This window comes from Dicentrarchus labrax, unplaced genomic scaffold (genome assembly GCF_905237075.1).
Source record: "Dicentrarchus labrax unplaced genomic scaffold, dlabrax2021, whole genome shotgun sequence".
Lineage (NCBI taxonomy): Eukaryota > Metazoa > Chordata > Actinopteri > Moronidae > Dicentrarchus > Dicentrarchus labrax.
In genome coordinates this window covers 21,996,482-22,022,729 of record NW_026136720.1, presented here as the reverse complement: position 1 = coordinate 22,022,729, position 26,248 = coordinate 21,996,482, and the positions used below count along the sequence as shown (strand labels likewise).

General features: G+C 38.9%; 2 protein-coding genes across 3 annotated transcripts; both read right to left on the bottom strand.

Moving 5' to 3' along the window:
• Window positions 1-386: 386 nt before the first annotated feature.
• Window positions 387-18,877, bottom strand: ampd3b (adenosine monophosphate deaminase 3b). Of its 2 annotated transcripts, XM_051381535.1 has the most exons (16): window positions 18,595-18,877; window positions 14,589-14,652; window positions 10,758-10,980; window positions 10,249-10,426; window positions 9,708-9,873; window positions 7,485-7,704; window positions 7,178-7,307; window positions 6,778-6,972; window positions 6,256-6,387; window positions 5,599-5,762; window positions 5,133-5,259; window positions 4,823-4,986; window positions 2,755-2,875; window positions 2,418-2,591; window positions 1,878-1,988; window positions 387-1,341 (listed from the first exon to the last, which is right to left on the bottom strand). In XM_051381535.1, exons 2-16 carry the CDS (start codon window positions 14,644-14,646, stop codon window positions 1,165-1,167), a joined length of 2,340 nt encoding a protein of 779 aa, XP_051237495.1. In that variant the 5' UTR covers window positions 14,647-14,652; window positions 18,595-18,877; the 3' UTR covers window positions 387-1,164. The 2 variants fall into 2 exon arrangements, with proteins under 2 accessions (XP_051237495.1, XP_051237496.1); XM_051381536.1 differs by lacking the exons at window positions 14,589-14,652; window positions 18,595-18,877 and adding an exon at window positions 13,256-13,678.
• Window positions 18,878-22,425: 3,548 nt separating this feature from the next.
• On the bottom strand, window positions 22,426-25,822 carry admb (adrenomedullin b). Its single transcript, XM_051382826.1, has 5 exons — window positions 25,692-25,822; window positions 25,186-25,301; window positions 24,455-24,586; window positions 23,747-23,988; window positions 22,426-23,388 (listed from the first exon to the last, which is right to left on the bottom strand). The coding sequence occupies exons 2-5, from the start codon at window positions 25,287-25,289 to the stop codon at window positions 23,345-23,347; spliced, it is 522 nt and encodes a 173-aa protein (XP_051238786.1). The 5' UTR covers window positions 25,290-25,301; window positions 25,692-25,822; the 3' UTR covers window positions 22,426-23,344.
• Window positions 25,823-26,248: the final 426 nt, after the last annotated feature.

Below are 26,248 nucleotides of genomic sequence, written 5' to 3'. Positions count from 1 at the left end.
CTCGCTCATCTCTACGATGGACACACTTGAGAGTCTTTTGTAGTTTTGCTTGCTGGCAAACATCCTTCATAAAGTGACATTTTTACCCTTTCAGTTTTAAAAGGATGCAGTTAAATATTGAAATGATGGAATCATTAATTGATGTAGGAACTAAGCACTTGTAATGAAACTGATAATTAGCACTCTGATCATAAAAGTTTTAAAGGGGAAATTAGTCGATGGAGTTCAAACTTTCCTCTTGTACGTTGCAGACAACAGGTGACTATCAACAACTCACTAACGTTAAAGTGGGCATCTCCATGTATGTAAGTGTATTACTGGCCTTTTCAGAAATTCTGCTTATTTTCAGACATTTATATGAAATAAAACAAGTAAAACAAAAAAGCTTTGACTGTTCTGCAGCCTTTATTTACATATGAAAAATTTATCAAAAAATGATAAACATAAAAAAGGGAATAAATCTTAGTCTTTCCCCAGTTGTGATCTGGGGTTTGTGATACTGATATCACCACAAAGCTCTCACAGAACTACACTGCTCAGTGACACCTGCACCTGTCTTTGTGAATACTTGCCTGGCCTCTCATTCACAAAGTTATGCAATTGACTCAGTTCAGTGTGAGAGAGGCAAATCTGACCGTAGCAGTAAAATTGTATTTTTCCCCCCTTTTTTCAACTTCATTTCAGACCTATTAGTCCACATAAAATCCCTTGTAACATGCATATTTGCAAGTGACATAAAAACAAATCACCAAGCAGCACCTACTTTACAAATGTAAGAAACCATTTTTTAAGTGTAAATCATTTTATATTCTGCCTCTGAGTGTGTAAATTCTAAATTGGGCTTTGTGGCTAATGCCCTTTCATATATGTAGACTCACATGCACACTTTAAAAGAAAATAAACCTCTATCTCTGGGAAATTAGGCACACAGTGAATGGCGAGTTCATACATACAGCATACAGCAGAGTACAGTCATACAAGTCTATAATGCTACAACAAGTAGGCCAGATTCCTGCACCCAGATTAACATAAAATGATAAGCACCTCCTTTTTTTTTAAAATCTGGGTCAGGAAAAAAAATAAAAATGCATGCATGTGCCGTCTAACCTATGCCCCTTCATCTCTGAGGATATATTCAGGCACAGTTTGTGCTGCTGTGGTCAATCACTCAGTTGTGCTAGTGCTAACATCTGCCTTCACTGCGTCCACAAGAAAACTGAGCTCATTGCACAGGGTCTCGTGGCGGTAAGCCATGCGGATCTGTGCCACGTTTGTCCGCCGAATGTCATTGCCCTCCGGTCCATCCTGTCGGTAGTTGGAACCGATGAAGTGTTTCTTTTCCTGTGGGTGAAAAGATAAAAGAAAAAAAAATGTTGAGCAGATATTGCAGATGTGATCATCTTTTCAGTATGTCGCTCTTTTTCAGATAGGGGTTCAGTGACCCCCAACGTAGGATATGGCTGATGGTAAAAATTGTGTTGTTGAATTGTTGACCTTTCTCTTTATGGACAAGCTCTCCAACTACTTGTTCAGCTTATTGTGTGACTGAATCATTTTCAGTAATTAGGACACAAAATGAGCCTCGGCACAAGGTTTCATAAACTGTTCCCTTTATTAAAGTGACCTCCCTGGACACAGTTGAAGGGATGGAGGCTCGATTTTATGGACTTAACTGAGGCTGGGATTCTTCTTTAACCAGTAATTTGCACAGTTGGGGAAAGGTTTTGTGCACTGACGTTAAGTAGGGCAAAGTTTTTTAAAACTGGTATTGTCAGAAGGGTGATGGGAAAATATGTAAAGACAGTATCTTTTTCTCTGTCCTTGTGAATTTCTTCCAGCCCTAACAAAGCCAGTTGGGCAAAAGAGTTGGACTTTACCTGATGTGACAGTCCGCTCTGCAGCACACTGTTTCTGGCTATCTCACACAGATCGCAGGTGCTCAGCTTCCACAACTGGGCTGCAATGGCATACTCCTCCATCAAGGCCTCCTGAAAGGGTTCAATGGAACATTTGTGATTCATTGTTCACAAAGATGTTTTTTGAGATAATGTTAATTTTAGGAGCAAGTGTACAATGTGTTTCACTTTAAAATTGGACAGTGGTGTAATGGAACATATTTGATCCACGATCCGTGCGATCCCACAGTTCAGCACACATGTGGACAATATTCAACCATCGTAGTGTGGAGTACAGTTGATTGGCAGAAAAATAACTGGCAGCTATTTATTAGTCATTTACCGAGCAAAAATATTTGAATTTCTCAGGTTCCAGATGCTCAACTGGGAGCAGCTTCTCAGGCTTTTTACAGATGCCCTACCGGCTTGGGACCAGAGTGCTTGTGCACTGCGTCACCAACATTTTGATAGTGAGGAAAATAAATTGTAATTTCCATTCTTGTGGAATTCTGTGGTTCTGACCTTGGTGTAGTGGAACTGCATGGGGTCATCAGTGGACAGCGACACACACAGGCCCTTCTGCAGAAACTCTCGTAGAGGGTTCTTAGAGTACTCCAGGAACAGGCTGTTGTTGCTCAGTGGGGACATGGCGATCGGGACCTGGGCCAGGTAGTACAGGTACTGCAACACTGGACTCTGGGGAGGAGTTGAAACAATAATAAGCTTTTAATAAACAATAATAAAGTGTCAGCATTCATAAAACTATAGGGATGATCATTATATGTTTACAACATATCTTTCAGCACCTTGAGGTATCTGAAAAAGACACTGAGTATCAAGTTTGAATCCAGGACTGCACCTTCTTGAGATTGAGTCCATGGGAGATGTTGTCAGCGGTGAGGAAGGCGGTAACCAGGTGGGTGATGGAGCCGGCCTCGCCACAGTGGGGACGGAACTGGAAAGTGTTCAGTCCTCGCTCTCTATGGAGGGACAAATAATGATAGCAGGTAATAACAGTAAACCATACAGCAATACGCAAGGTTCATTTCTATAAAGCTGCTCAAGTTTTAAACAAGTTTCCAAAAGTCAGCAAAAGAAATTAGTGTGTCTTTTCCTAATTTTATATTTCAGTTTTGACATATTAGGCCCACGGCATCAATTCTCAGTTACAGTTTGCTTCAACGTATTTTGTCCATTCAGAAGTCACATTTTCAAGTCAATGGCCAGTATGACACATTTGGTTTGCAAAATACACTCACACACTCGCACAACAACAAAAACATGCAACAAGAGCAGATATTTCCATCAAACAACACACCAACACTATTTTCTTTCAATGAATCATTACACAATGGACAACTAAATGCAGCTATCAATATGAACCTTGTCAGCCTTCATTTTGCTATATTGTTGCCATTTGTTGATACTTTTTTGAAATGCCCAGCTGAAATGGCTACAGTTGTATTGCTGTGTGTAAGTCTTCCTGTGCCCATGAACTGGAGCACCTACACAAATACAAACATCCATTAAAGTACAGGTTTCTGCTGCATATCCTCACCAAAGAACCAATAACGATAACAAGTCATTTCTACCAGCTTTGAATGTTGAGTTTTGGGTCTTTCTATAAAATCTGTGTAACTCTTGGGAAAAGGTGTTCCTAATAACCTAATTAATTGTAACACCTGTGTTTCCTGTTTCCAAGTCCAGGGGTCATTACTTTGCCAGCCACCCACTGCGCAGACTCCGCGGAGCAGCGCGGACCCATTGGTGACGGCCAGGTAACGAGTGTTTACACTCCGCATTGTTTGTCACTGTTGTGAAATTAAACCACCATAAACATGTAAATACAAGCACCCTAAGCTTAACAACAAGCAAGCTAGTCGGACGTAACATAGCGTCGTCAATGACAACGAGTGAACTCCGGCAACGTAGTGACTGCTTCTGTCATTCAGCTACTGAACCCAATGCATCACGTTTATGCTTCACCTGCTGCATTGTCTGTGACTGTATGCAATCATATGTGGATGTCAGACACTCACCTAGACAGAGCGACTGTGTGTGCAGTACTGTGTGTGTGTGTGTGTGTGTGTGTGTGAGAGAGAGAGAGAGAGAGAGAGAGAGAGAGAGAAAGAGAGCGAGTGTGCGTGTAGTAGCCTAGAGTGTGTGTGTGTGTGTGTGTGTGTGTGTGTGTGTGTGTGTGTGCACTGCAGGTGGTGACATACTGTCAATGGTGGTGACTGAGCAAATCAGTCAGGTGTATAAAAGAGAGAGGGACAGAGAGCATATCAGCTGTGTAATAAATAGCAATAACAACCTGGGCAGGTGTCCCAGTGTTGTGTGGAGGAAAGAGGAATATAATAATAATAATAATAATAATAATAATAATAAAAAAAATAATATGTACTGTAACCTGTCTATTAAGCCTTTGTTTTAGGCCACAAAAGAAGAATAACAATGTGGCACTTTCTTTGCTGTTGCCTGTGCTTGTGATAAATGTGAATGCTTAAGGCTGAAATCTGAGTATTAAACATCTTCATGAGTGTGTGGCTTTTGAAATAAATACATAAATAAATATGTAGGTAAAAGACATGCTAATATAAAACTTTATTCTAAGCACATACCCGTACATGTTTTATAGTTTGGACTCTGGAGTCATATAGCAGTGGCTGGGAGGCTTTATTACAGATGCAAATGACATGCAGATCAGGCTGGAAACTGAATTTTCCCTATGTGTGAACATGTTTGTCTGGCCTGTGATAACCTTGCAGCCTGTGGAAAACAGAAGATAAGAGGGAGCCCCTAAAATCATGTACACAACCACAAAGACTTTCTTATACGTGGCAAGTAAACTAACTGAGGAGTTAATATGATTGGCATTCGTTGGCATAAAACCACTCTTGTTGCATGAACAAACGTGTAGAACTTACTTGCGCAGGTTGTTAAGCACCATGATGTTGGCATACATGTAGAACAGGTAGTAGGTGTAGGGAGGGTTGTCATCTGTGGTCCATGACTCGGGCTTTGGGCTTTTGTAAGAGAACATGTGGTCACTGTGTTTGGACTCGTCATCCACGCTGTCAAATCCTGTTACCTACAACACAACAGAGATAACATTAGCACATTTGCAAAACAAATATTACACCATGATGCATGTTTCTATATATAGATATATATAATCAAAAAGGTATGAACAGTTTCTTGTTTGTTAGAGATTCCACCCTTCTTGAAAGTACTTACGTATTTTAGGAACACATGTAATGCTTTGTGCTTTTGCGGGTTGACTGTAGCCTCAAAGAGGGGGAGGAAGACATTCTCCAGCATCTTGGCGTAGTGTGGTATTAATTTCTTTGACCTGAAGATGTCACTGTAAGACAAAAGGAATCAAATCAGCTTCTCTGCTCATACAATAAACACAAACATTTTAGCATTTTAATATTTAACACAGATATGGTGATTTTAATTAAAAAACAATAATCCTAAATAAACGACCTGAATGAATGAGTTATTGGTTTATTAGTAACCTATGGCTTACTATCTTGGCAACAATCCTTTTGCAACACTTGGTGTCATGTTGCTTTTTTCCAAATGTCTTTCTTACCAGCACATTTAATGAACCTTTTGTGTTAAGAGAACCGTGTTGGTCTTATTGTAAGGAATATGCTTGCTGCCTCATCGTTTTCCTCAGCTTCCACTGAGCACTTACTAGATCCTGGGAACTTGGATCATCCATCTCATGTTGGGTGAGTGGATCCTATGCTGGATGAACCAGTTGGCCAGGCTCTCCCACTCGCTGGTAGAGCGTCCGTAGATCGACAGACGGGGCTCAGCGTGCTGGTACTTGCTCTCCTCCAGCTCTTTGGCCACTTCCTGAAACAGACGGCAAAGCACAGGAAGTGTTTCTTGATAAGGCGTAAGTGACACACCGGAACATATGATTCAGTCACATCTCTTTCTAAATACCAAAAAAGCAAGTGTTCTTTGTGCTCCAAAGAAACATTAGACATGAAAGAAATTGAATGTATCATATTGTAACATTATTAGTTGTCCACCACCAGTGGGTGCAGGGCATCTACACCTTTTAAAAAAAAACAAAACAGTTATCATACAGTAAATGATTCAAGTTTTTGGTATATCGCCACAAAATACACTGAAAATAAACTATTTTACACAAATGTAGGCATGTTGGAGGGGGGGGAGCATTTTGCCTTTAAATAAAAGGCAAAATGCTAGATTAAAAAGTAAAAGGCCCTACCCGCTCTTATTGCACCCATGCACTAATTGAGTTTTTAATAACTTTCTAAATGTGTTGGTTTGCCTTCTAAGATGTTGGATGGTATTAGTAATTTAACTAATACTACACCTTGATGAGACGTGCAAAGTATTCCCCTTTGATGTAGTTGTCTGTTTTCAAGTAAATCTCACGCAGTTCGCTGGCTCCCACAGGGTTGTATTTGGAGTTGAACTTGTCGAACCGATGAAATGTTTGTCTTCCCTAGGAGAGAAAGTGTGAATCTTCTGTACTGATGAGCGCACTCTCATTCCAACAAAGTGACTATATTGATTATTTTCAGATTACACATTAAGAGGACCTTGCGTGGAACTAAGAAAATGATTGCATAACACCATATGAAATGTATGAACGCCCATAATTGCATCCTTGTGTCAATAAGCACAGGTTGGTGAAATAAGCTGCAGCTATTTGAAAAAGACAAATTGCTACTTGGCAGGAACATGGAGTTATTATGTGGTTACCTGATCCAATTGCTTCAAGGATATTGTCTTTTTAAATAATCTAATACATGGTAAACCTGTCTGACAGAAATGTTACTGGAATTGTTTCAGTTTTTCAGAACTTTTACAGTCATGATGAATCTGTTCTTACAGCGTGAACGTCCAGAGAGTCTACGGTCAGGTCGTACGGGTCCATGTTAAGGTTGCTGAAGACTTTCTTGAGTGTGATCTTCTGACCTCCCTTCTCCAAGACCACGCGGTCTGCCTCGGTCTGGTATGTGGTCTTTATAAATTTCAGGAGATGCTTCTGGTTCATGCAAGCAGCAGCGTGTATATGGGTGTCCACCTGTGTTTGACATAAACGGACAAGTTATACTGGATCCATAAAGTTTATTTAGACTGAAGACCGTAAAGTTAAAAATAACTTCTGCTGTAGTGAGACAGCCCTTCAGCCCGAGAGCTCAGGCTGAATCAGTGTTGGCCATATTAATTGTATGACATAATTATGATACAGAGTTCTTACTAAATAAGATGGAAAAATACCAGCCCACCTTCCTGACGTTGTAGAAGTCTCTGTGTGAAACACCTTTCAGCTCTTTTAGCTCGGCCATTTCATTCAGCATTTCATGAAGGTAGAATTTAGAGGCCAAGAAGTTGAGCCGTCTGTGACAGTAGGTTTTCCTGTGAGACAACACAGCATAAGATCAGCAAACATATAGGGAAATAAGAGATGTCATTTTTAAAAACTAGTTTTCAGCACCACCTTGCTGAGTTGTGTAGTATACATTTAAAAACGGTGCAAAATGTACCATTTGACCTATTGTTGTTAAGAATATAGCAAAACATCTGTGTTCTCACGTTGGGCCGTCAGCTATCATTGCGAGGACATGGCTCAGGTCTATGGCAAAGGTCTCAATGTCGGGGTAAGGGAGGCTGTGGGGCTGCTGTTGTTTCAGGGCCTCGGCACTGTCGTAAACATGAACAATGCCATCCTTCATCTGCAGCTCATAGTTGAGGTCCTCAGGAATGCCCTCCAAAGAGTATGGGTCCTCCCCTTCATGAGGGAAAGGCCAGATGTCTACAGATGATGGGAGTAAATAAACAAAACAGCAAATGAGCAATAATCCTAGTCATTTAAACTATAGAGTGTACGTTACAATATGAGTGAGTTATATGGACAAAAACGGCATCCTAACCTCATTATTCAGAAACTGTATTTACGTTATCAGGATTATAAATTGTGTATTATAATCAATATTTTACCTTGATTAAAATAGATAATAGACAATTTACAAGAGAATTGTTGCGCAATTAAAAATGGAATCCATTATATACATGAGGCCTTATGTTTTACACCCAGTCATTGTATATTTCACAAGGTAAATGGTAAATGGACTGTACTTTTACACTACATGCCACATAAGCTCTGTGACATTTGAGTATTGCTCTATCACTAACAGGTTTTTCATGAAGACTCAACCATTGATATATAGATAATGTTGTTAATCTTTAACTAGTCATTGTTAGAGCTGATAAAGCAGTTCCTCTTTATTTTCTATTCAGAATGGCGTTTGCTTTCTAGAGTGTTTTGGAGCATTATTCTTTATAAACTATTTCCTCTAACCCTTTGAGCTTTTAAACTTACTGTATTCACTTCATATGTTTAAAAACATCACAATGTTTACCCTAATCTATCCAATTCTAATTAATTTGCCTTGTAAGTCTAACCACCAATCTCACACATAAGAGCATTTTCTGTTCTCTACCTCTTTTTGCTGTAATGCATTTAGGAGAAGCTTCTGGAAGCTTGTATCTCTGTGTTGTCAGGGAAAGTTCGACCTTGGCTCACACACTCATCACACTACCTCTGATACACACACAGAGAGGTCTTAAAAATAGGCGTACAGAATAGTTGATACACATTTAGGTATTAGGTAACAAAATGGAAACAGGATATATTATCCCTAACCCTTGACATCAAATCATTGTTGCAATAGTTTCATTTGTTTTATTTGAAGAGTTCTCTTTTTACTACTCCAGTGTGAATAGCAGGTACTTTATCAGTCTCTTATATTGTCTCTGCTTGTTTCTGCTCTCAGCCTGAATTGTTTTGCTAACCTTGGATGTGAGAGTGCCATCCACACACAGACAGTTGTCTTCATTATGTCAGCTAATCATAGCTTACTGACAACCAAACCAGTATTAAATTTTTTCCCTTACAAGACCCAAACAGTTTTCCTCAGTTACCCCAGTACCGTACCTACTTACTGTATCCTCTGTGTTTGTTCCTTACCCAGATAAAAGTGTAATGTTGGTTGTTTGAGCTGCAGGAACAGCTACAGTTGTACTGGTCTAGTATGGAAGTACATAACCCTTAATAGAGTTTCAAAGTGGAATGGGCTGCTGGTTCCTGTAGTGTTTTTAACCATTGCATTTTCTTTTTAAACAATAGACTCAACGTTACTTAGAAATGTGGGACTGAGATGAGATTTTATACCATGGCCATCAGTTATCATATTATTTGCTTTTTTTTCAGAGAAACCATGTTTTCTCTGTCATTTGTCTGGCACATCAGAGCGGTAGGAATTTAAACCTCTTCATCGCCATAGTTGGGAACAAAACATTGCACCATAGTTGCTGAATTCAGTTACTTGATTTAAGCTGCAGATCAAGTTTTCAGTTTTCTCTGCACCGTTATCTTTATCTTCCACTCACCATTAGTGGCGTACTTAGCAATTTGTGATCAGATATACCTTTCCAAAATGCACCTTGGGTGGTACTTTGGAGTCATAATGAATCTACCCTGCAGTTTTTATGTACACAGGCTTGTACCTTCAACTTACATAAAAAAGCTGATATTTTGTGACACGTTTCTTAATATTTTGTAGCAAGCACCAAGCTGTAGAAGTGCTCCAACTTAGTCACGTAACATTGTCTATGGGAAAAATTATTTATACTTCAGGAATCAGGGGCTCCCAAAATGGCCCCTCTCTCTTCGCAACTGTATTGACTAGATAGAAAAAAAACAACCTGTAGAGTTTTTCCAATAAGAAACTGGGGATGTTTTCGAAATGCCCCTACCTGGCAAAACCTCATCCTCCTCCCGCCATTTCTCATTTTCGGCATTGCGGAGGAACTGGGCAGTGGTCCTGGGGAAGTGGTGATAGGCCAACCTGGAGTATTTCTCTCTGATGAACAGCGCCCCAAGGATACTTTTGGCTGCCTGCTCATAATCCTCGACTGTGATCTGAAAAGGTCATGGAAAAGTTTTAGTGTTTAGTTTTGCAGGAAATTATTTTAAAAACAAAGTATGACCTTAAATGCACTTTTAGAATTGTAATAACTCATTGAAACTACGATCCGTAGCTAAATGCATTATGTTTCTGGCGTCAGCTTGATGGCAACACCTGGAATCTAAAAATAACTGGTGTGAAATGACCATAGTAGCCTCTCTGAGTCTCTACTATGGCTATAGTTTAGTCTTGTTATCTTGTCTGTTTTTTACTTTATTTGCATACAGCCACTTCTTTTAATGATGGTATAGTGCAAGGGGATGTGTGAAGCTACAGTTCATATTCTGTTTAGTTGAGCAGCAAAGTGCTGGAGTGTTAATCCTGTTTACCCCTGCACAGTAATCTCCACTGATGGTTACTCTCTGGAAGTCTGGAAAGCCCTCTGGGAGACCAGGTTCAGGTGTGGGTGTGGAGAGCATTGAAGGCCCCATAGACTCGGCCCATTTAGCAGTGACGGGAATCTGTGAAGATACCGACTGCGAGCGCTTCAACATGAAACTCTTCTTCCTAGTGACACAGCAGAGAGGACAAGGGTTACCTTCCAGACAAACTCTAAAAGCTCACATCTGCCTTAGGTCCACTGCAAGAAAATTGGTAGTATTTTCTTTGGTTTTCTTGGAAAAATTGGCAGTGCAGAAAGATTTTTTTTTTTAGGTATACACAAATATATCGGCTGAACATCGGTACTGGTGATAGGGGTGAATAAGAGTGAATAAATAACAACAAAAACACTGATGTCAGCTAAAGGCCAAATTGTTTTTTTGAGCACTGGTATCAACCCAGAATTTCCCAATCAATGCATCCCTGATATTGTATCAAACATATTATAATTTCCTACTTCTTGGTAGACTCCTGAGACTGCTGCTCAGCCAGCTCCTTCTGCATCGCTCGCTCCCTGTCCTCATGCAGACCGATGGGACAGTCCTCCAGCACAGTGAACATTGCCAGAGCATCCTTGGTGTCTTCCTCTTTTAGGGCAGAGGCGTAGACCCTCTCTGCTAGCAGACGTACCTTCTCATCCACCTCACTCATTGACATTCTTGGGAAAAGCCGTGGTATTTCTGAGTGAGTTGAGAAAGATTTTAGGTTTAGTGGACCCTTTTAGGTTGGTTTGGGTTTAAAAAAGTGTCAGAAGAGTGTATTATAATTCATAATTTGCAATATCATCAGTGATAAAGACTGGTTCTGGACAGAGAATTTAATTGTGTGTTGACCACAGTGAATAGTTATGCTAAATGGCAATAAAGATATGAGTCTTTTCCTGACAGTTAAAATGTCAGTTATGTTGCTGGTCCACTTCAGTAGGTGGGGAATTTAACGGAAAGGGGAAAATCAAAAAACTCTCTTTGCTTGGCAAAAATTACAGAAAGTACATGCTTACTTTATTGTGATATTGCAGGATAATTATGATGACTGGGGATTTAGTTACTCACAGCAGCTATAAGCAGTAGTTACTGAAGTAGTTTTGGTCTGTGTACTTGAGACTGGGAATACAGTTTCAGTGTAATAACATGGTTTTAGAATCTGAGCAACTTGCTAACATGTTATATTTCATCTCATAAATGTGATGAAATATGGCAACACTTACAGCAGAACTAACATTATCTCAGTGGTGGCAGTAAATACAAATACTGGGAAGGTAAACATGAGACCTGCGATGAGTTAAGAGTTAGGGGTGGTGGGGTTAAGGGATGAACTTATTTTGCAACACCTCCTCTTAAGTCACACCAGTAAACATGTCTCAAGTGTTCTGCCAACGTGTCAGGCACGTTACAGTAAACACACTGAATCACTGCCACGGGTGTCAGAGATTGGCGTGGCGTGAGCCCGACCTCAGAACCCTCTGGGGTGCTAAGGGTCACTCTTTCTGGGATTACGCAGCACCAGGAATGGTATGCAACACAGACAAAACAGAAAACGTGAAAAGCTCTTGCTTCCACAGTATTATTTGTCTGCCGGTGTCTAGTTGCTTTTATGATATTATCATGCAGTATAGGTGCTATATAACGTATGAGTTTTGTAATGTATCTGCATTAATGCTCTATTGGGCCATGATTTATAGAAGTTTGGTTGACAGTTGAGTTTATATTGAGTTTTAATGCTATTCATTGTTGCTTAATTTTTCCATGGTAATCTTTAAAGTTAATCAAAATGTTTTTTCCCAACAACTCAATCTATAAGTTAGTGTTTTTGCAGAAACTCTAGACCAGATCCACTTGGGAACAGTAGGCAAAGTAAACATTCCCAAGGAACCTGCAGATAAGTATCGTGATGATGCACGCATGATTTCCAGCTTTTACTCTAAATGGAAAAGGAATGTCTGTCCCTTTGTACTATTAGCATACCGTCATTTTGGTTCTCTAGAACATTTGGTTGGAAAACAGTAATGTTTATTTGTATTGACTCGATTCTCATACATACCCATGGCATGAACTTGGGGTCCTATTTTTAAACTTGAGACCCTGTGAATTCACATTGTGATCAGACTAGATTAAGGACAGCAGGGTTGGTTTTAGATAGCTCTGCTTGCTTGCTTAATCTCCCTGGTGTGAAACTACTGTTGCTATCCAACATCCCATCAGTACTGGAGATGTTTGGCTATTCTGATGGCCATGTCATCACTGTTACTAATAATATTAATGCTGCAGCCAGTGTAGGTCACTTGGCCAGTTCCAGCATCAATTCCTGTGGAGGTATTTGAATCAACAAGTACAAGACAGGATATTCTGTACCATTGTATCAAGTAGCAAACCTCTCTGAATAGAATAGAATGCCTTCATTGTCACTGTACAAATGTACGATGAGATTAAAAGTCTGCTGCAGACTCATCATGCTATGTGGTTTACATGTAACCCTATCAGTCTGAAAACTTTAAGCAATCTTGGCGCCTTCACATATGACACCATTAACATTGCCCTCACGTTGGCACAATTTTCTGCCTGTACCTCGGCAAGAACATTTCTGAGGGAGTCATTCCTGACGAGCCTCTCAGGATGTGTACACTCTCCCTACTGGAACAGCTGAGCCTCTATGATGACCTTGACCTACATCCTCCCCATTATAGAAACCTGATCTACACAAAGCAGTCTGGGTATGTCAGCAGGGTATTCTAACATATGTAATAAAATGTCAATTAATATGCTGATCTGTTGTTTTGAAAAAAAATATGTTGCTTAACTTGGTACTTATCTGAGAATCAGGAAGTGAATTTTCCATCAAATCTCGCTGCCTCAGACCTGAGACCTCAAACTAACTTCTTAATAACAGGTAATTGTCATCACATTGCATCTTTGTCACTACACAGCTCCATAATCAGTAGAGGAAGCTCTATCTTACCTTCTGTGATTTTGGCCATGTTTCACTCTCTCAGTCTCTCTGTTGAGTCAAGTATTTCAGCTTTCACGTAGCTGCTTCTGTCTCTTCTCGACTCCCTAACTCTTAACTTGTGGTTCCACTATTTTCATATGTCTGCCACTTGTTGTTGTGTCTCAGAACACTTTTAAAGTGTTGCTGAAATCTCTTGACACTGTCGAGGCCGTTCTCAGGTCTGGTGTCTGTATCTTTCTCAGATCTAAGATGTGTCTCTTCTTCTGGGTTTTCACTCCGACTGCCTGAGTCAGGCTTTGCTCTGCCGTTTATGTGGTCCAGTGCCTGTGTGTATGATGCAGCTGCTAGTTGTTGCTGTCTTGAGTGTCCCTCTCTATCTCTATTTTAGGGTGTTGAGAGCGTCATGGCAACAGGGGCTTCTAATCCAAGCTGGTATGTCACAACTGGCTGCTAACATGTGAGTAGCTATCTGTGAGATAAGGAGGGAAAGCGATACTATGGTTCTATGGTAATATTAAAGCCCTGGGAAAATACATTTGAAAAACTCTTTTCCCAGATGCCACTAGCCACTTACTGAAAGACCAGAAACGCCATTTACTGAATGTAAACAGTTTTCACTGAAGAAATCTTTTGGAATTATTAATTATTTACCAAAAGCAGTGTTGTGTTTATGCAGCTGCAGTCAGTGTGTTTACTGCAGAATAACTAATTTTCTTTAATCATGAGATACTTTTTTAATCTGCTGAGGGATTAAGAGAAAAATAACTTCAAAATAACTCAATCCAAAGTCATGAAAGGCATTTTATCACATTAGTAGTGGCTGTCTTCTTACAGAGAAAATTCATAGATTTCATGAGAGAACTAGTTGAACCTGTATGTGTGGGTGGCACACAATCATCTGTTCACAAAGCTATTATTCCAGGCTTGTGTTACAGCCCTGTCACGTTATTTACTTTGAAGTATGTAGGTTAGTGTAGAAGTGTCCCACTTACTCCCTGTCTCTTGTCAAACAATTGTCTTCAGTCGACAGTACATATAGCTCATTGTATCTCTTCATAACATGTTGCCCACTAATGCCACTCAAACATTTTCCTGCCCAGTATTTAGTACTATAATAAGACAGTGGAACAAGAATGTTGAGTAGGATTGTACAGTTAAATCCTTGTTCAGCACCACTGATAGAGGATGTCAACAGATGTGTGTTAAACTGTGATATGAATGCATGTTTTAATAAAGGGAAGTGAGAGTTGTGCTTGTGTTACTTTTACTGAGACCACTGTTTGTTGTTCTGTGTATGTGCCCGAGTAGACTATGCTCATACTACATTGGAGTATTTACTCACCTTTCCCAAAGCAGGGTATAGACTGCTGTTTACAAAGGGGCGTGTCCCTTCTCTTCATTTTGATCTGTATTGACCCAAGAGAAACAATGTTTTGATTAACAAAGGAATAATCCAAAGTTCAGTAGCGGAGTCTCAAAGGTGGATCCTGAGTGAGTTTATGACGTTACAAGTCTACAGAACTGAAGTAAGGTAGTAAATAAGTGACTCTGAAGTGGTACGGTATGTTGACATGGCTTTCTGTACAGAGAGCTACAGTCCTGCACCAGTTCTGGGTTAACCTCCATTAGCCACTTGTTGTTAGCCAGTGTGTCTTAGAGGTTCATCTCTTTTTCTGAAAAGCTAAAACATGATACTGGATAGTAAAATTTGAGAACTTAAATTTGATGATTGATGTTAGCTGTAGTTGGTAAATCCTAATACAGCTACAATTATGAGGTCTTCAGATTTTATTGCCCTGTGCCAGAGTAGATAAACACAAATAGAAAACCCCAGTATCATATTGTAGCTTACCAGGAAGTACACTAAAAGAAACCATCAATAGAACAAGACATTGTCTCACTGAAGGTAGTGGAAAGGACTAGAAATCAGTTTAAAAGAGGAGGTGAATTCAGCCATGTGTTTTAAAGTAGCAGATTTATTCCGTGCAGGTTAAAAGTGCAAGTGAGAAATGTTTGGTGTTGCAGTAGTGTTAAGTTGCCAAAATGCTAACTTAACTGCCATAATTCTGAGGCTTTACACAGCACATTCCCACGCAACATGTGTTTGTAATGATAGGGTCAGTGGAGTTAAGGAGATTAAGGTGCAGTTCAAATCCCCCCACAACACACATACGCACACAACGCTCTCAGTAAGTCAAAATCAGTACTCACATGTAATTATTCACACATTCAGGGGAAAATGTCCATTTTATCCAGTCATTTATCCTCTTATTCAGGTAAAATAATTTGATAATATTGAAACCTTGAGTTTTTAGAATAATTGTTTGATGCTAATATCTTTTTTAACGTGTTCTCCAGTGGAGTAACAGGGCCCTGTCAGCTGCAGCTTGCTTGAGGCTGTCTCAGGGCTGGGGTTAGAGAGCTGAGTTCCTTGCCTGGGCCCACTGAAACATGCTGCAGGCTGGCTCATTCACTCAGAAAAACAGAGCACAGAAACGTTTCTTGGGATTCTGAAATAATCTTGTTGAAGAAAAGTCAATACCTTTTTCTTAAGTGAATGCAATACGCTTCGGTAGGTTTGTTAGGCTACCAACCTACCAATGAAATAGAAGCCTTGTAGACTAGTGTGACCAAATTATGACTAAACAATGGCTGGTATTAGTTTTCCGATTAAGTGTACAAATTAGGGGTGACACTGACACTAGAGTGAAAGAACTGGAAAAGAGAAACCTAGACTGGCAGTGTGTTGAGAAAGTTTCACATTAAACACTGTTGGTTTCGAAATTTCCTGTTTTTTCTTCCGTCAGAAGAATGTATACAACCAAGAATTGCAACAGTCTTTTGCATGTCTGAAGGCTCTGCACTGACATGCAGTGTCAGTGTACTCAAATCAATGTGATGAGATATTCAAATAATGAGGTAGTATGAGGGTTCACAAGGGTTATTAGTGGGCTATAACTCACGCTTAAACGTTGTAGTGGAGCAGCTATCTCCTTATGGACATGAACCAACCAGTCTCATGCTACTTTTTCATGTGTACAACTTGGACCTTTCTTTGAAAAGCATGTTTAGGCCTGTTGCAGTCTGGGGGAAATACCTGCACAGCAAGCTCTGGCCTGATAATGGAATGTACTGCATTTTCCACCTGTAGGGCATCTAAGATGTACACAATATAGATATGAATGTGCTTTTTCTGTTAACAATTGTACTGTGCATCCTCATAATCTGTGCTGAGTGTATGGTTATTTGTTGATATTTTAAGAGATAAGTGGCTGTTACTGTTCCTTCCTTGTTTTTTTGTTTTTTTCAAGTTTGGCAGACTAACGATGACTCTGCATTTTGAGAACGTGTGAAAGTGTAGAAAAAGTGTGGTTACAAAGATAACAGAAGATTTTTGGTTTAACATGATAATATCATATCATAATTCAGCAACTTCTAACCTTTTGTTAGAAATGCATTTAATGTTACCCACTGTAGACGTAGTGGCTGTCCATAATTTAGTGAGTTACTGAGTGAGTGATGAGGTTACACCATTGGTCTGGTTAAGTGTTGGTGTTTCCTCATTGGCAGTTGCTCTTTCAAAATGATAAGGTGTGAATGAGCTTGGCTGTTCATATCAGAAGTGTTTTTTGCTCCAATCACACATACAGCTGATCTTTATAAGCTTGTGACTTATGTGTTCCTGGATAAGCAGGATGCCACTTCTTTACTACATCATTACTACTTTACATAGTAATTAAGTACATGTGTAGTTTAGCAAAGTCATTTATTACTTTAATTGAAATGTCTGACTATAACCACTATATCATTACCATGTTAGCATTGTCATTTCTAGCATACACATTAGCATTTAGCAACATTTAGCTCAAGTAGGTTCACAGAGCCGCTAGCATTGCTGAAGACCGTTATTGATGTTGCATGTTGTGTTACAGTGTATCATGAGATCGCTAAAGGCTAATGTCCACACTGTAAAAGGGCTCAACATGACCTCAACTCTACAATTGCTCATGGTAGAAGATAACTGACAAGTGCTCATGGGCAACACAGAAGTTAATGACTGGTTGATTCTGAACTAATTTATTTGTCAACAGAACTGAGTTAAAATTTCAAGTTTCAGTGTCTGTGGTTGGATGGTGCTTCGTACCTGTCCAGGTAGATGGTTATAATCCGCCCAATTTAGTCACAGTATCTGCCCAATTTAGGCATTTACTTCAGTGCGAACGATTTTTTCGCTGTTTCGGCTTAAACAAACACAAGTGCATTAGTCTCAAATTATCAGTGTTCCTCTTCCAGTGTTTTATTGTCCCTGTTACAGTGAATAGTGTAAGATAATTGATTGTACAAATGGACTAACAAAAAGGCAAATAGTTTTTCCCACAATAAAAGGTTCACAAGCAGTCATTAGTAGAAACTGTAGTCTGATTAGTAAAAAGGGGTGGGAAATGGAAGCGTCTCATTGAGAGAAGATGAGTTCTGGATTAATGCTAGGATAGGTTGTGTAAATTAATTAATCCTTATTCTAAATTACTTATTTTACTGTACTGTAACTTTCCCTAACTGTAATAGAATTGTTTTAGTTGTCTTAACTGTTGTTGTTTCATTTGCATAAACATAATTGTTAGGCAATTGTGTAATGTAATGAATAAGAGTTGAGTTGTTGTGAATGTTGTTTAATTCTATTTTTTGAAAGGTATACATTTTCACATTATTAATCTTTACAACCAATAACCCACATCTGAGACTTATTGACCATTTATCCCAGCATATATTGGACTTTGGACATCAGATACAATATATAGGTTGCTTGTCCATCACAGCTGACACTCTCACACCTATGGGAAATGTACAGTCTCCAGTGTACCTGATATGGCTTGTCTTTGAACTATGTGGAAATAAGAACAATTCACCTTTACAAACATGAGTAGAATATACTGTACGAACTCCAAAGAAGAATAGCCGAGGCTGAGAAATAAAAACCCAGCTACTTTTTTGTGTGAGGCAGTAACGACAGTACAACTTTTAACTCTTCATTTTTGTCTTTGATGTGAAACAACTACAAAATATCTTGTGATACACCCAGATGTGTTCCAGTCTGGAAAACAAATAATATAGGACTGAAAATCCTCTAATAGAAATGTGCATTTAGAATATTTTTTTTCTATTAACCTTTAGGGCAAAGTAGACCTGAGGTTTTGTTGTCAACAAATACCACCGTACAAAGTAGGGCAAGTGCTAGAGAGAATGAAAGAGTGGTGAAAATGATAAATGATAAGATGTGACTATAGGTAGAAGAGCAAAAAGTTATAAACTTCTGGTGCAAAGAGTCATTGTAACAGCGGTGTACTTACTGTTTGAAGGGTTGTGCACAATGTTACCACCTCTTGGGACTGTAGAGACCCTTATTAGGCGTCACAGGACAGGACAGTCTTGTCAGAGCAGCTTCTTCTAGCATGCAGAGGCACATCCGGTTTACTCTTTCAACGCCAGTGTTGACAAATGTAACGGGTGCTAAATTTACGTTAAAGTTTACAGCACTCAAAATGACTTTGAGGAAGTGATCTGCATCAGTGGTTCTCAGTGCAGTAGAGGAACGGCTAGAGGAAGCTTGTCTTCGTACCAGTTCTGTCACTTCTTCAAACGCACAGAAACTATGTTGAAACCACTCCCCTCTATGTTTATTCAGGATGTGCAGTTCATTGTGCAGGCAAAAGCCCACTCTTTAGAGGTTACAATTGTACAAAAATGTGCATAAAGTCTTGTGTCGCATAGTACTTACAGTTAATATGTAAAGTAATAGTATGTTTTAGTAAAATGTATTAATGCCTTCTTAATAGTTGGGAGTTTCCCTACCCATTTGAAGAGAGAAGGAAGTTGTTCATTAAAGTTTGCCCTGCACTTTATGCTGCTGTGACACAGGTCAGGGTCAGATTCGGTTGGGTTGCCTGGATGAGGGTGTGTGACGTTGAAAGACCCAAAACACCCCATAATGCCTAGTGACATCACCGATCATAATTAACTACTGATTAAAACCTTTGACAAATCTACTTAACTGTATAGTTACCTTTTATAAAACACTATACAATAGTGTTGACAAAGTAAATCCACAGTCGTAATTATCTTTGAATTCTTATGTACAGTACAAACTATACTCACCAAGTGCTTCGCATTTTGAGAGATGCAGGAGGGGAAAAGGGGTCACTATTAACAAAGAAAAGCTTACCTCAAAATGTTTTAAGGCAAAGTTACTGTCAATGTAATGAATGCTAATGAACATGAGTGGCACAAATTAATCCGTGGGCTACCTACAGTACTCTGTGGCACCTAGGTGGTTTCAGAGTGGTGGAGTAAGGCTTACAACACCACCATCTGGACAGTAAAGGAAAATCCTCCATCTCTCTCATGGCCTCTGGATGGTTGTATCAGCATTTGAATTACATGCACCTTAACTTTTCCATTGTTACAGTATTTCTTGAAACAGAATATTTTATATTATTGTATTATTTTGGTACATTTAAATTATGCAGCATAGATTGATTTAAAGTCACTTTAGCAAAGGGTATGGTCTAAAACAGTAACTACATTATCTACACACACAATGCCACAATGTTTGTTGTTGCTTTCTACTGGTCATCCAATAAAAAAAAGATTATTACATTGGCGTTATACTCTCTGAGGTGTGATTGGTTTAAGACTTTCATCATTGTCCATTTGGTTCATCCTCTCCAAGGAGTTGATTTTGCAGAAGTAAAGTTTTTGAAATAATTTTAGTACGTGTCCTGCAGATCGTAACGTGAGCAGACAACAGGGGAAAAAAGACAGACAGATACTTTCTTACTTTGATAGTGTAAAAATCAAAAAGATAATGATACATTTGGTGATTGTACTGTCATTGATTTTAACATAACACATAAACAAATGATCTTGACATGGATCCCTTAGATTTCCTTTTTTCTTTTAAAGAATTTGACCAACTCAGTGGGACATTTTGCGGTTTGGATAAGCTATATAATAGAGACAATTTCTAAACTACCTCAAACCTAGTTTGGCATTTCTGTAAAACCTGAAAAACCTTTTTTTGCACCTCCCGTTTCCACATCTCAAAGTCATTGTGTTTTTTGAATGGGTTTTTGGTTTGATGCCTGAAATAAGGTCTGTGGTTAAGACAAGCTTAGATATTGTTCTTGTGTTGATTTATAGTCTATTGTTAGCTTTTTTCTTTGGGTGATTGCATCTATGCTTTAAAGATTTTAAAAACAATTTAATTTGTGGCTATTGTCTTGGTGAACCTATCATGTGTAAGTATCATAAACCTTTGTTTGCCACAGGCCTTATTTTCTGCACTGATCCAAAATCCAGTGGAAAAAGCCCGTCGGTTTTTTGTCGAAGGAACCAGGGCGATGCTAACTTCCAGGATTGGGCCTACAAAAAGCACGTGTTGATGTTGAATCGTAGTGAATTGTTTAGTTGACCCAAATACTTCTGAAGAGAGCTACATTCATGTTGTTTTAGTTACTGTGCAGAACATTATTAAAAAAGTGACATTAAAGTTAGATTTTATTGATGGAATTTGGAAAGAGAGGTCACAGAAAACTACATTATATTACAAATACAAACAACAGTTAGCAAAAATATTGATTCTCATTTGAAGATACCTGTAGATAAGACAATCTTCTTCAATGGAGACCGCAATGTTTCTACAGTAGCCCAGAACAGACGAAGCAAACAGATAGGGCCTTTAGCATTTTTCGTCGTAGAGATGTAAACCATTAATTGTGTGTGAATGCTGACTCATGCATATATTCTACGAAAACCTTCTGTAACAGCTTATTTAAATAGCCAGCATACACCGTTATGAGATGATTCTGGTTATAATGTACTTTGTCACTTCTCATGCTGACCCCGCTGTTCAGTGTTGCCCCCAGCGTGGTTAGCAAATTAAATAACACTATTATAACATCCCAAAGACCCTCTTTGACCCTTGTTCACCTGGCTACACATGTAACTACGGAAGCAAACGTTTTTGTCTTTTATGATCTTCCAAGCGACAGGAGCGCCAACTGCTGTATTAACTGAAGTTGGAGCATTAACTAAATTTAAGCAGAAATTTCCAGAGTGAAGCAGAAGCAGCCACTTCTTCCAGCAGTCAGTGTGGTCACATGTTTGACTCTACTCTAGGTTGCCATGCAGATACCGTCTCCATGGAAACCTTTAGTTGTAGTTGGCAACACGGAAGAGATTGAGATGAGCTAAGACGGACGGACAGACGGACCAGACAAGATAATGCAATTCTCTCCTACATTATACTATAGTTTGCATTCCTAATCCCTTTGCCATTTGTAAGTCATTTCTATACTTTGTCAACTTCTATCTAATCCTTCAGAAACTATATTCAAACCTTATGAGATATATTCAACTTTTTAGTCACATTAATAGTAATTAGACTGTTTTCTCACTTTTCCAACTGGAATACATCTTCAGCTAATACAAAATAATTCATACACATTAAAGCCAGGGATTCAGTCTAGTGACAGCTTTTCGCAGCTCTTTGAAATCTTCCACCTTTTACAGATTATTAATATTATTGAACGTTTAGAAACAGCAATTCAGTGTAGTGTAAGCCTTTCAACAGTCAGCATTCAGACCCATTTTCTAGTTTTATTTAATAATCTACTTATTCCAATGGGGGACGCTTTCATGTTTTAATGGAAATAAAATAATTAATGGTGAAATAGTTTCATTTCTGCACAGCGTGACCACTCTGCTGACTATCAGTGGAGGTCAAATTCCATAGTGATTAATATCTCTATTTAGTCCTCATTTGAGTGTTCCTGGTTCCTGGTTGAAGAGGAGTACACAATACTTTCTGTCCATTCATCAAAACTTGGGTTGTCTTTGCCAAAAGATAATTCATTTTGTTGAAATGAATTGTTTACACGATTTTAGGAACACGTTGACCCAAGATAAATTTAATTTAAGAAGTGCAGCTGATAAAGCATGTATTTTTAGAAAGGAATGCACGCCATTGGTTCACATGTTTCCGACTTCATAAGACTCACACATACTCACACATAAAATGAAAAGGCACATTTATGTGTTACCCATGAGCCTACTAACACCAGTATATGCATGCAAAAAGCAGAATATTTAGGTCACCAAATAACGTCAAAGTTGCTTCAAGGTCTTTTCATTGTTGCTTTCATTCATTTAAAAAAGAAGACACAACAGTCAGATGAAAACAATTACAATTCCTGCCATGTTTATCACAACAAGACATAAATCATGTTACCTAATACCATGTCAAGTAATTTCAGCTGAACTATGAGTAAATTAGGGTTTATTGCATTCAAAAGAAAAAGCAGATACATTTCCAACTAAGACTGTTAAGATAAAACATTCAGCATAACCACAGTAAGTGCTTTGTTGAAGCTACATTTTTTTTTTTTACATGTTGCCTAGTGTAAAGCTAGATGGCAGCACAACACTTTTATTATCTCATCAGTCCTTCTACTTTATAAATGGTTTCTGCCACTTTCCATAGCTTCCAAAGTCTGGCCAAAAACTTGAAGTTGTTTTTAAGATGACATTCACCATCCAACAAATGTCTGTAAAACATCTCTAATATGATTCATTTATAATCACCACAGTATAATCTCCACAATAATGTTAAGGCAGTTGGTTTAACACATAACTCTGTGATAATAGACTTAAATCACATGAAGAATACAGGACAAGATAATTATTTACACAGTTAAGATACATACTTCATTGAAGTTAAAATCCACAAAGAGACATGTTTAATATGTATTTTGGCTGTATAAAAATATAGTTGTATTGTATGCTTAAATATAAGGTGGCTTTATATATCCTTATATACAAGCTGATAATTACATATTTTTTAACTATGTATAGGCCTAGTATAAAGTATAGACTAGGTATAAATTGCACTTCACAAGCAGTTCATCACATTCAGTTCACTTGTGGAAGGATCCTGCTTGTCGCAGTTTGGGGTCCAGTAATGTCTGTTTCTTGATTAACAAAAGTCCTCCCCCTTCGTGGCCTCGGTTCCTCCTCAGTTCACGGGTATGTTAGAGAAGGTCTTCAGGGATTGTCTTCTTTCTCAGCTGCCAAGCACACTTTGGAAGCTGAAGAAGAGACAGACATTCTTGTCAAGTCGTACAAGTCTGACTTGAATTCAGCCATAAATCACACACTTGTTCAGACACACTGAAACCTGCACTTAAGCATGCATAAACAGTATCTGTTATTGGAATCTCGCTTTCACATATGTGAGTGGCCTGAGCAAATCTTCATCTGAAGGACTGTACAGATGTAGCAGCCATTCTTTCCGCATATCTAGTTGTAAATCTGTGGAATAAAACCTCTGAGGGGACTTATCTTCATCTGCTGTGAGCAAATAACCCCAACAAGGATTCTCCTTTGCCTTTCCATTCCTGTCTTAGGCCATTGTGCGTGTGCTTTTGTGTCTGCGGAGTTGCTGACCAGCTTCAGTGTTCCTTCTTTGTCTTCCTGTCTGGAGGGCAAGCTGAGTGACTTCCTGGAGTGAGCGGCGTCGGCGTCCGTAGCCATTCGAGCCCATCTTGTCCTCAGGGACCTTCTCTCGCTCTTTCAGGTCAGAGATGCGTTGCAGTATGTAAGGCAGGTCGTGGTATATACATGTGACTAAGACGCAGCCGGATGATTTGGATGATGGAGACCTCCTGGGTCTGATATTTAGCCCAAAGCTGGAAAAGGAAAATAGATATTTATGCTCTGTTTTCAGGCAGATTGCCTGGGTTGTTAAATCTGACCTGGCAGCACATAATATGTTGACCACAAGGTTTAAATTCAAATTGTCAACAATATTTATCTGAATGCATGTCAATTCCAGTTCAGTAGAAGATAGATCATCCACTGTAGTCAGCTCATCTTCTTAAAAATAGCTATTTTTTCCTACATGGTGGACATTTCATTTGGAATTCATGTGGAATGTAAAAACTCCTCTATCATAAAGCATCTGTGGCACCTCCTGATAGCCTAATGGTTAAGAGGTACTACATATAACTGGGATGCTCCTGGTTCAATTCCAGCTGGGGATGCTTGTTGCATTTCATACCCCTTTCTCTCATCACATTTCTTATCTATCTCTACACTGTGGCCCATCAAATGAATTAATCAAAAACGCCCTCTAAATGTGGCTTTTCTTGTTACCTTGATGTAGGTGAGACAGTTATTGCATTCCCGTCCTGCTGTGGTCCAACATGGATGTCAGAGTACAGCTCATTGGCAACTAAGCAGTTGTGCAGATCTCTCTTCATACGGTTCTGCAGCCATACTATAAACCTACCACAAAGAACAGAACAGGTTGTGAAAACAGAAACTGACAATAGTTCACTGAAAGATAGTTAGGGTACAGTCATTAGGTGACACATCACACTTCCAAAATATGATATGTCATTTGGTGTCAGTGTAGCTCAAGACAGATGGCCAATCTTGTTTTCAGAAAATACCATTTTTATTCTTGACAAGCAAAAATGGCTGGACCGATAAAGATGCCAGGCTGACATATTGGGCCGATATTAGCTCATCCCAGATATATTAGTATGAGCATTAATGTCTAATGATCAACAATAAATTGCAGTACAAAAAATGTGAGACATGTTTGAAGTATACAGTGTCTCTACCACATAGTTTATCCACCAGTGAACACTGACAAGTTTATTTTTCAATTGCATAAATTGCTTACAACATGTGTTTATCACTGTTCTGCATTAACAGACTCAGGGATCTTTATCAAACATGGGTTCTATTTGTTTCAGCATTGGCTGATTTAAAAAAAAAAAAAAAAAACAATTATTTGAATACTAAAGGACAGCCAGATGAAGCTTTTTCTTTAAAATGAACACAATGTTCTCACAGTGCTTGTTGATCAGGCAGCTCACCTGTTTTTCAGGCTGGTGTTGAGCTCCTCTGTGACACCTTTTACCAGTGGCAGGACAGTGGTGAAAACACAGCAGCAGATAACAGTGTGCAGGGCAAATCTCATTTTGGCTGGAAGCTGGTAAAGATAAATAAATTATATTTAAGAGGTTACCTCTAAACTGCTGCCACAACTTGGGATTGATTAGTTTAAGACAGCATTCAATAGCCTTAATAGCTGCACAACAGGGTGGTTAAAAATCACAGTCTGTGTAGTTTGTCAAATACAAATAAGTATTAATGGATTAATGGATTAATGGCAGGTTATTGAAGAACATTTATTATTGAACATCCAATCATCAGTGCACCCAAAATCACTAAATAAAAAATGGAATCTTTACTTAACTTCTAGTCCTTTTAAACTCCATCCTAAATTGACAGGACATCAATTTGCAATACCTGAGGACTCCTTCAGCAATATTTAAAAAGTAATCCTAAACTAATTTGAAGTGTGGAAAAAGTCACTTACCTCAGGTTTGATCTTGTAATGTGTTGAAGAGAATTTATGATGCACATCCAAGTGTGTTGTGTACTGTTTAGCAGAGTTAGGTATTTTTTCCAAGGCTGTAAAGAGTCATGAGTTGAAGTCTGAGGTTTACACTGCTAACATGAGAGGCTTTATAGAGGGAGGAAGGGAGGGAGCTGTACCTGAATGCCAGACCCAGTGGGAGGGACTATAGGACAGTTCATGTCAACCCCATCCACCCCACATGTAGACAGGCAAACCAAAAACATTCAGATAGAGATTATGGTCGTGTCAGCAATTCAAAAAATTGCGTGACGAATGCTTACTGGTTTGTGCAAATCCTAATTCTGATTTAATACACCACTTTACTTTGAGAAAGTGTTGAAAGAATTGGTTTTGTGCATTTCACGGTTTTATAAATGGCCCTAAAACATTTTTCCTCTTTAAAAGGTTTATTTTTGGCTGTGCAAATGGGAGACTTATGTGCACCCAGGCCATTTACATATTTGTTGTCTTTTCTTTTAATATCTGTTTCGAAACTGGTTGTCTTCGAAGGTTTT

What these genes read in the sequence shown, in the direction of transcription:
- ampd3b (XM_051381535.1), bottom strand. Translation starts at nt 14,646, where the DNA reads ATGAAGAGAAGGGACACGCCCCTTTGTAAACAGCAGTCTATACCCTGC. An exon ending in ACTCTCTGGACGTTCACGCT is followed by an intron (nt 6,388 to 6,777) that starts GTAAGAACAGAT and finishes TTTCTCTCCTAG; the next exon opens with GGAAGACAAACATTTCATCG. An exon ending in ATCCAAGTTCCCAGGATCTA is followed by an intron (nt 5,260 to 5,598) that starts GTAAGTGCTCAG and finishes TTTGTCTTACAG; the next exon opens with TGACATCTTCAGGTCAAAGA.
- admb (XM_051382826.1), bottom strand. Translation starts at nt 25,289, where the DNA reads ATGAGATTTGCCCTGCACACTGTTATCTGCTGCTGTGTTTTCACCACT. An exon ending in AACACCAGCCTGAAAAACAG is followed by an intron (nt 24,587 to 25,185) that starts GTGAGCTGCCTG and finishes TCTTTGTGGTAG; the next exon opens with GTTTATAGTATGGCTGCAGA. An exon ending in ACTGTCTCACCTACATCAAG is followed by an intron (nt 23,989 to 24,454) that starts GTAACAAGAAAA and finishes TTCCTTTTCCAG; the next exon opens with CTTTGGGCTAAATATCAGAC.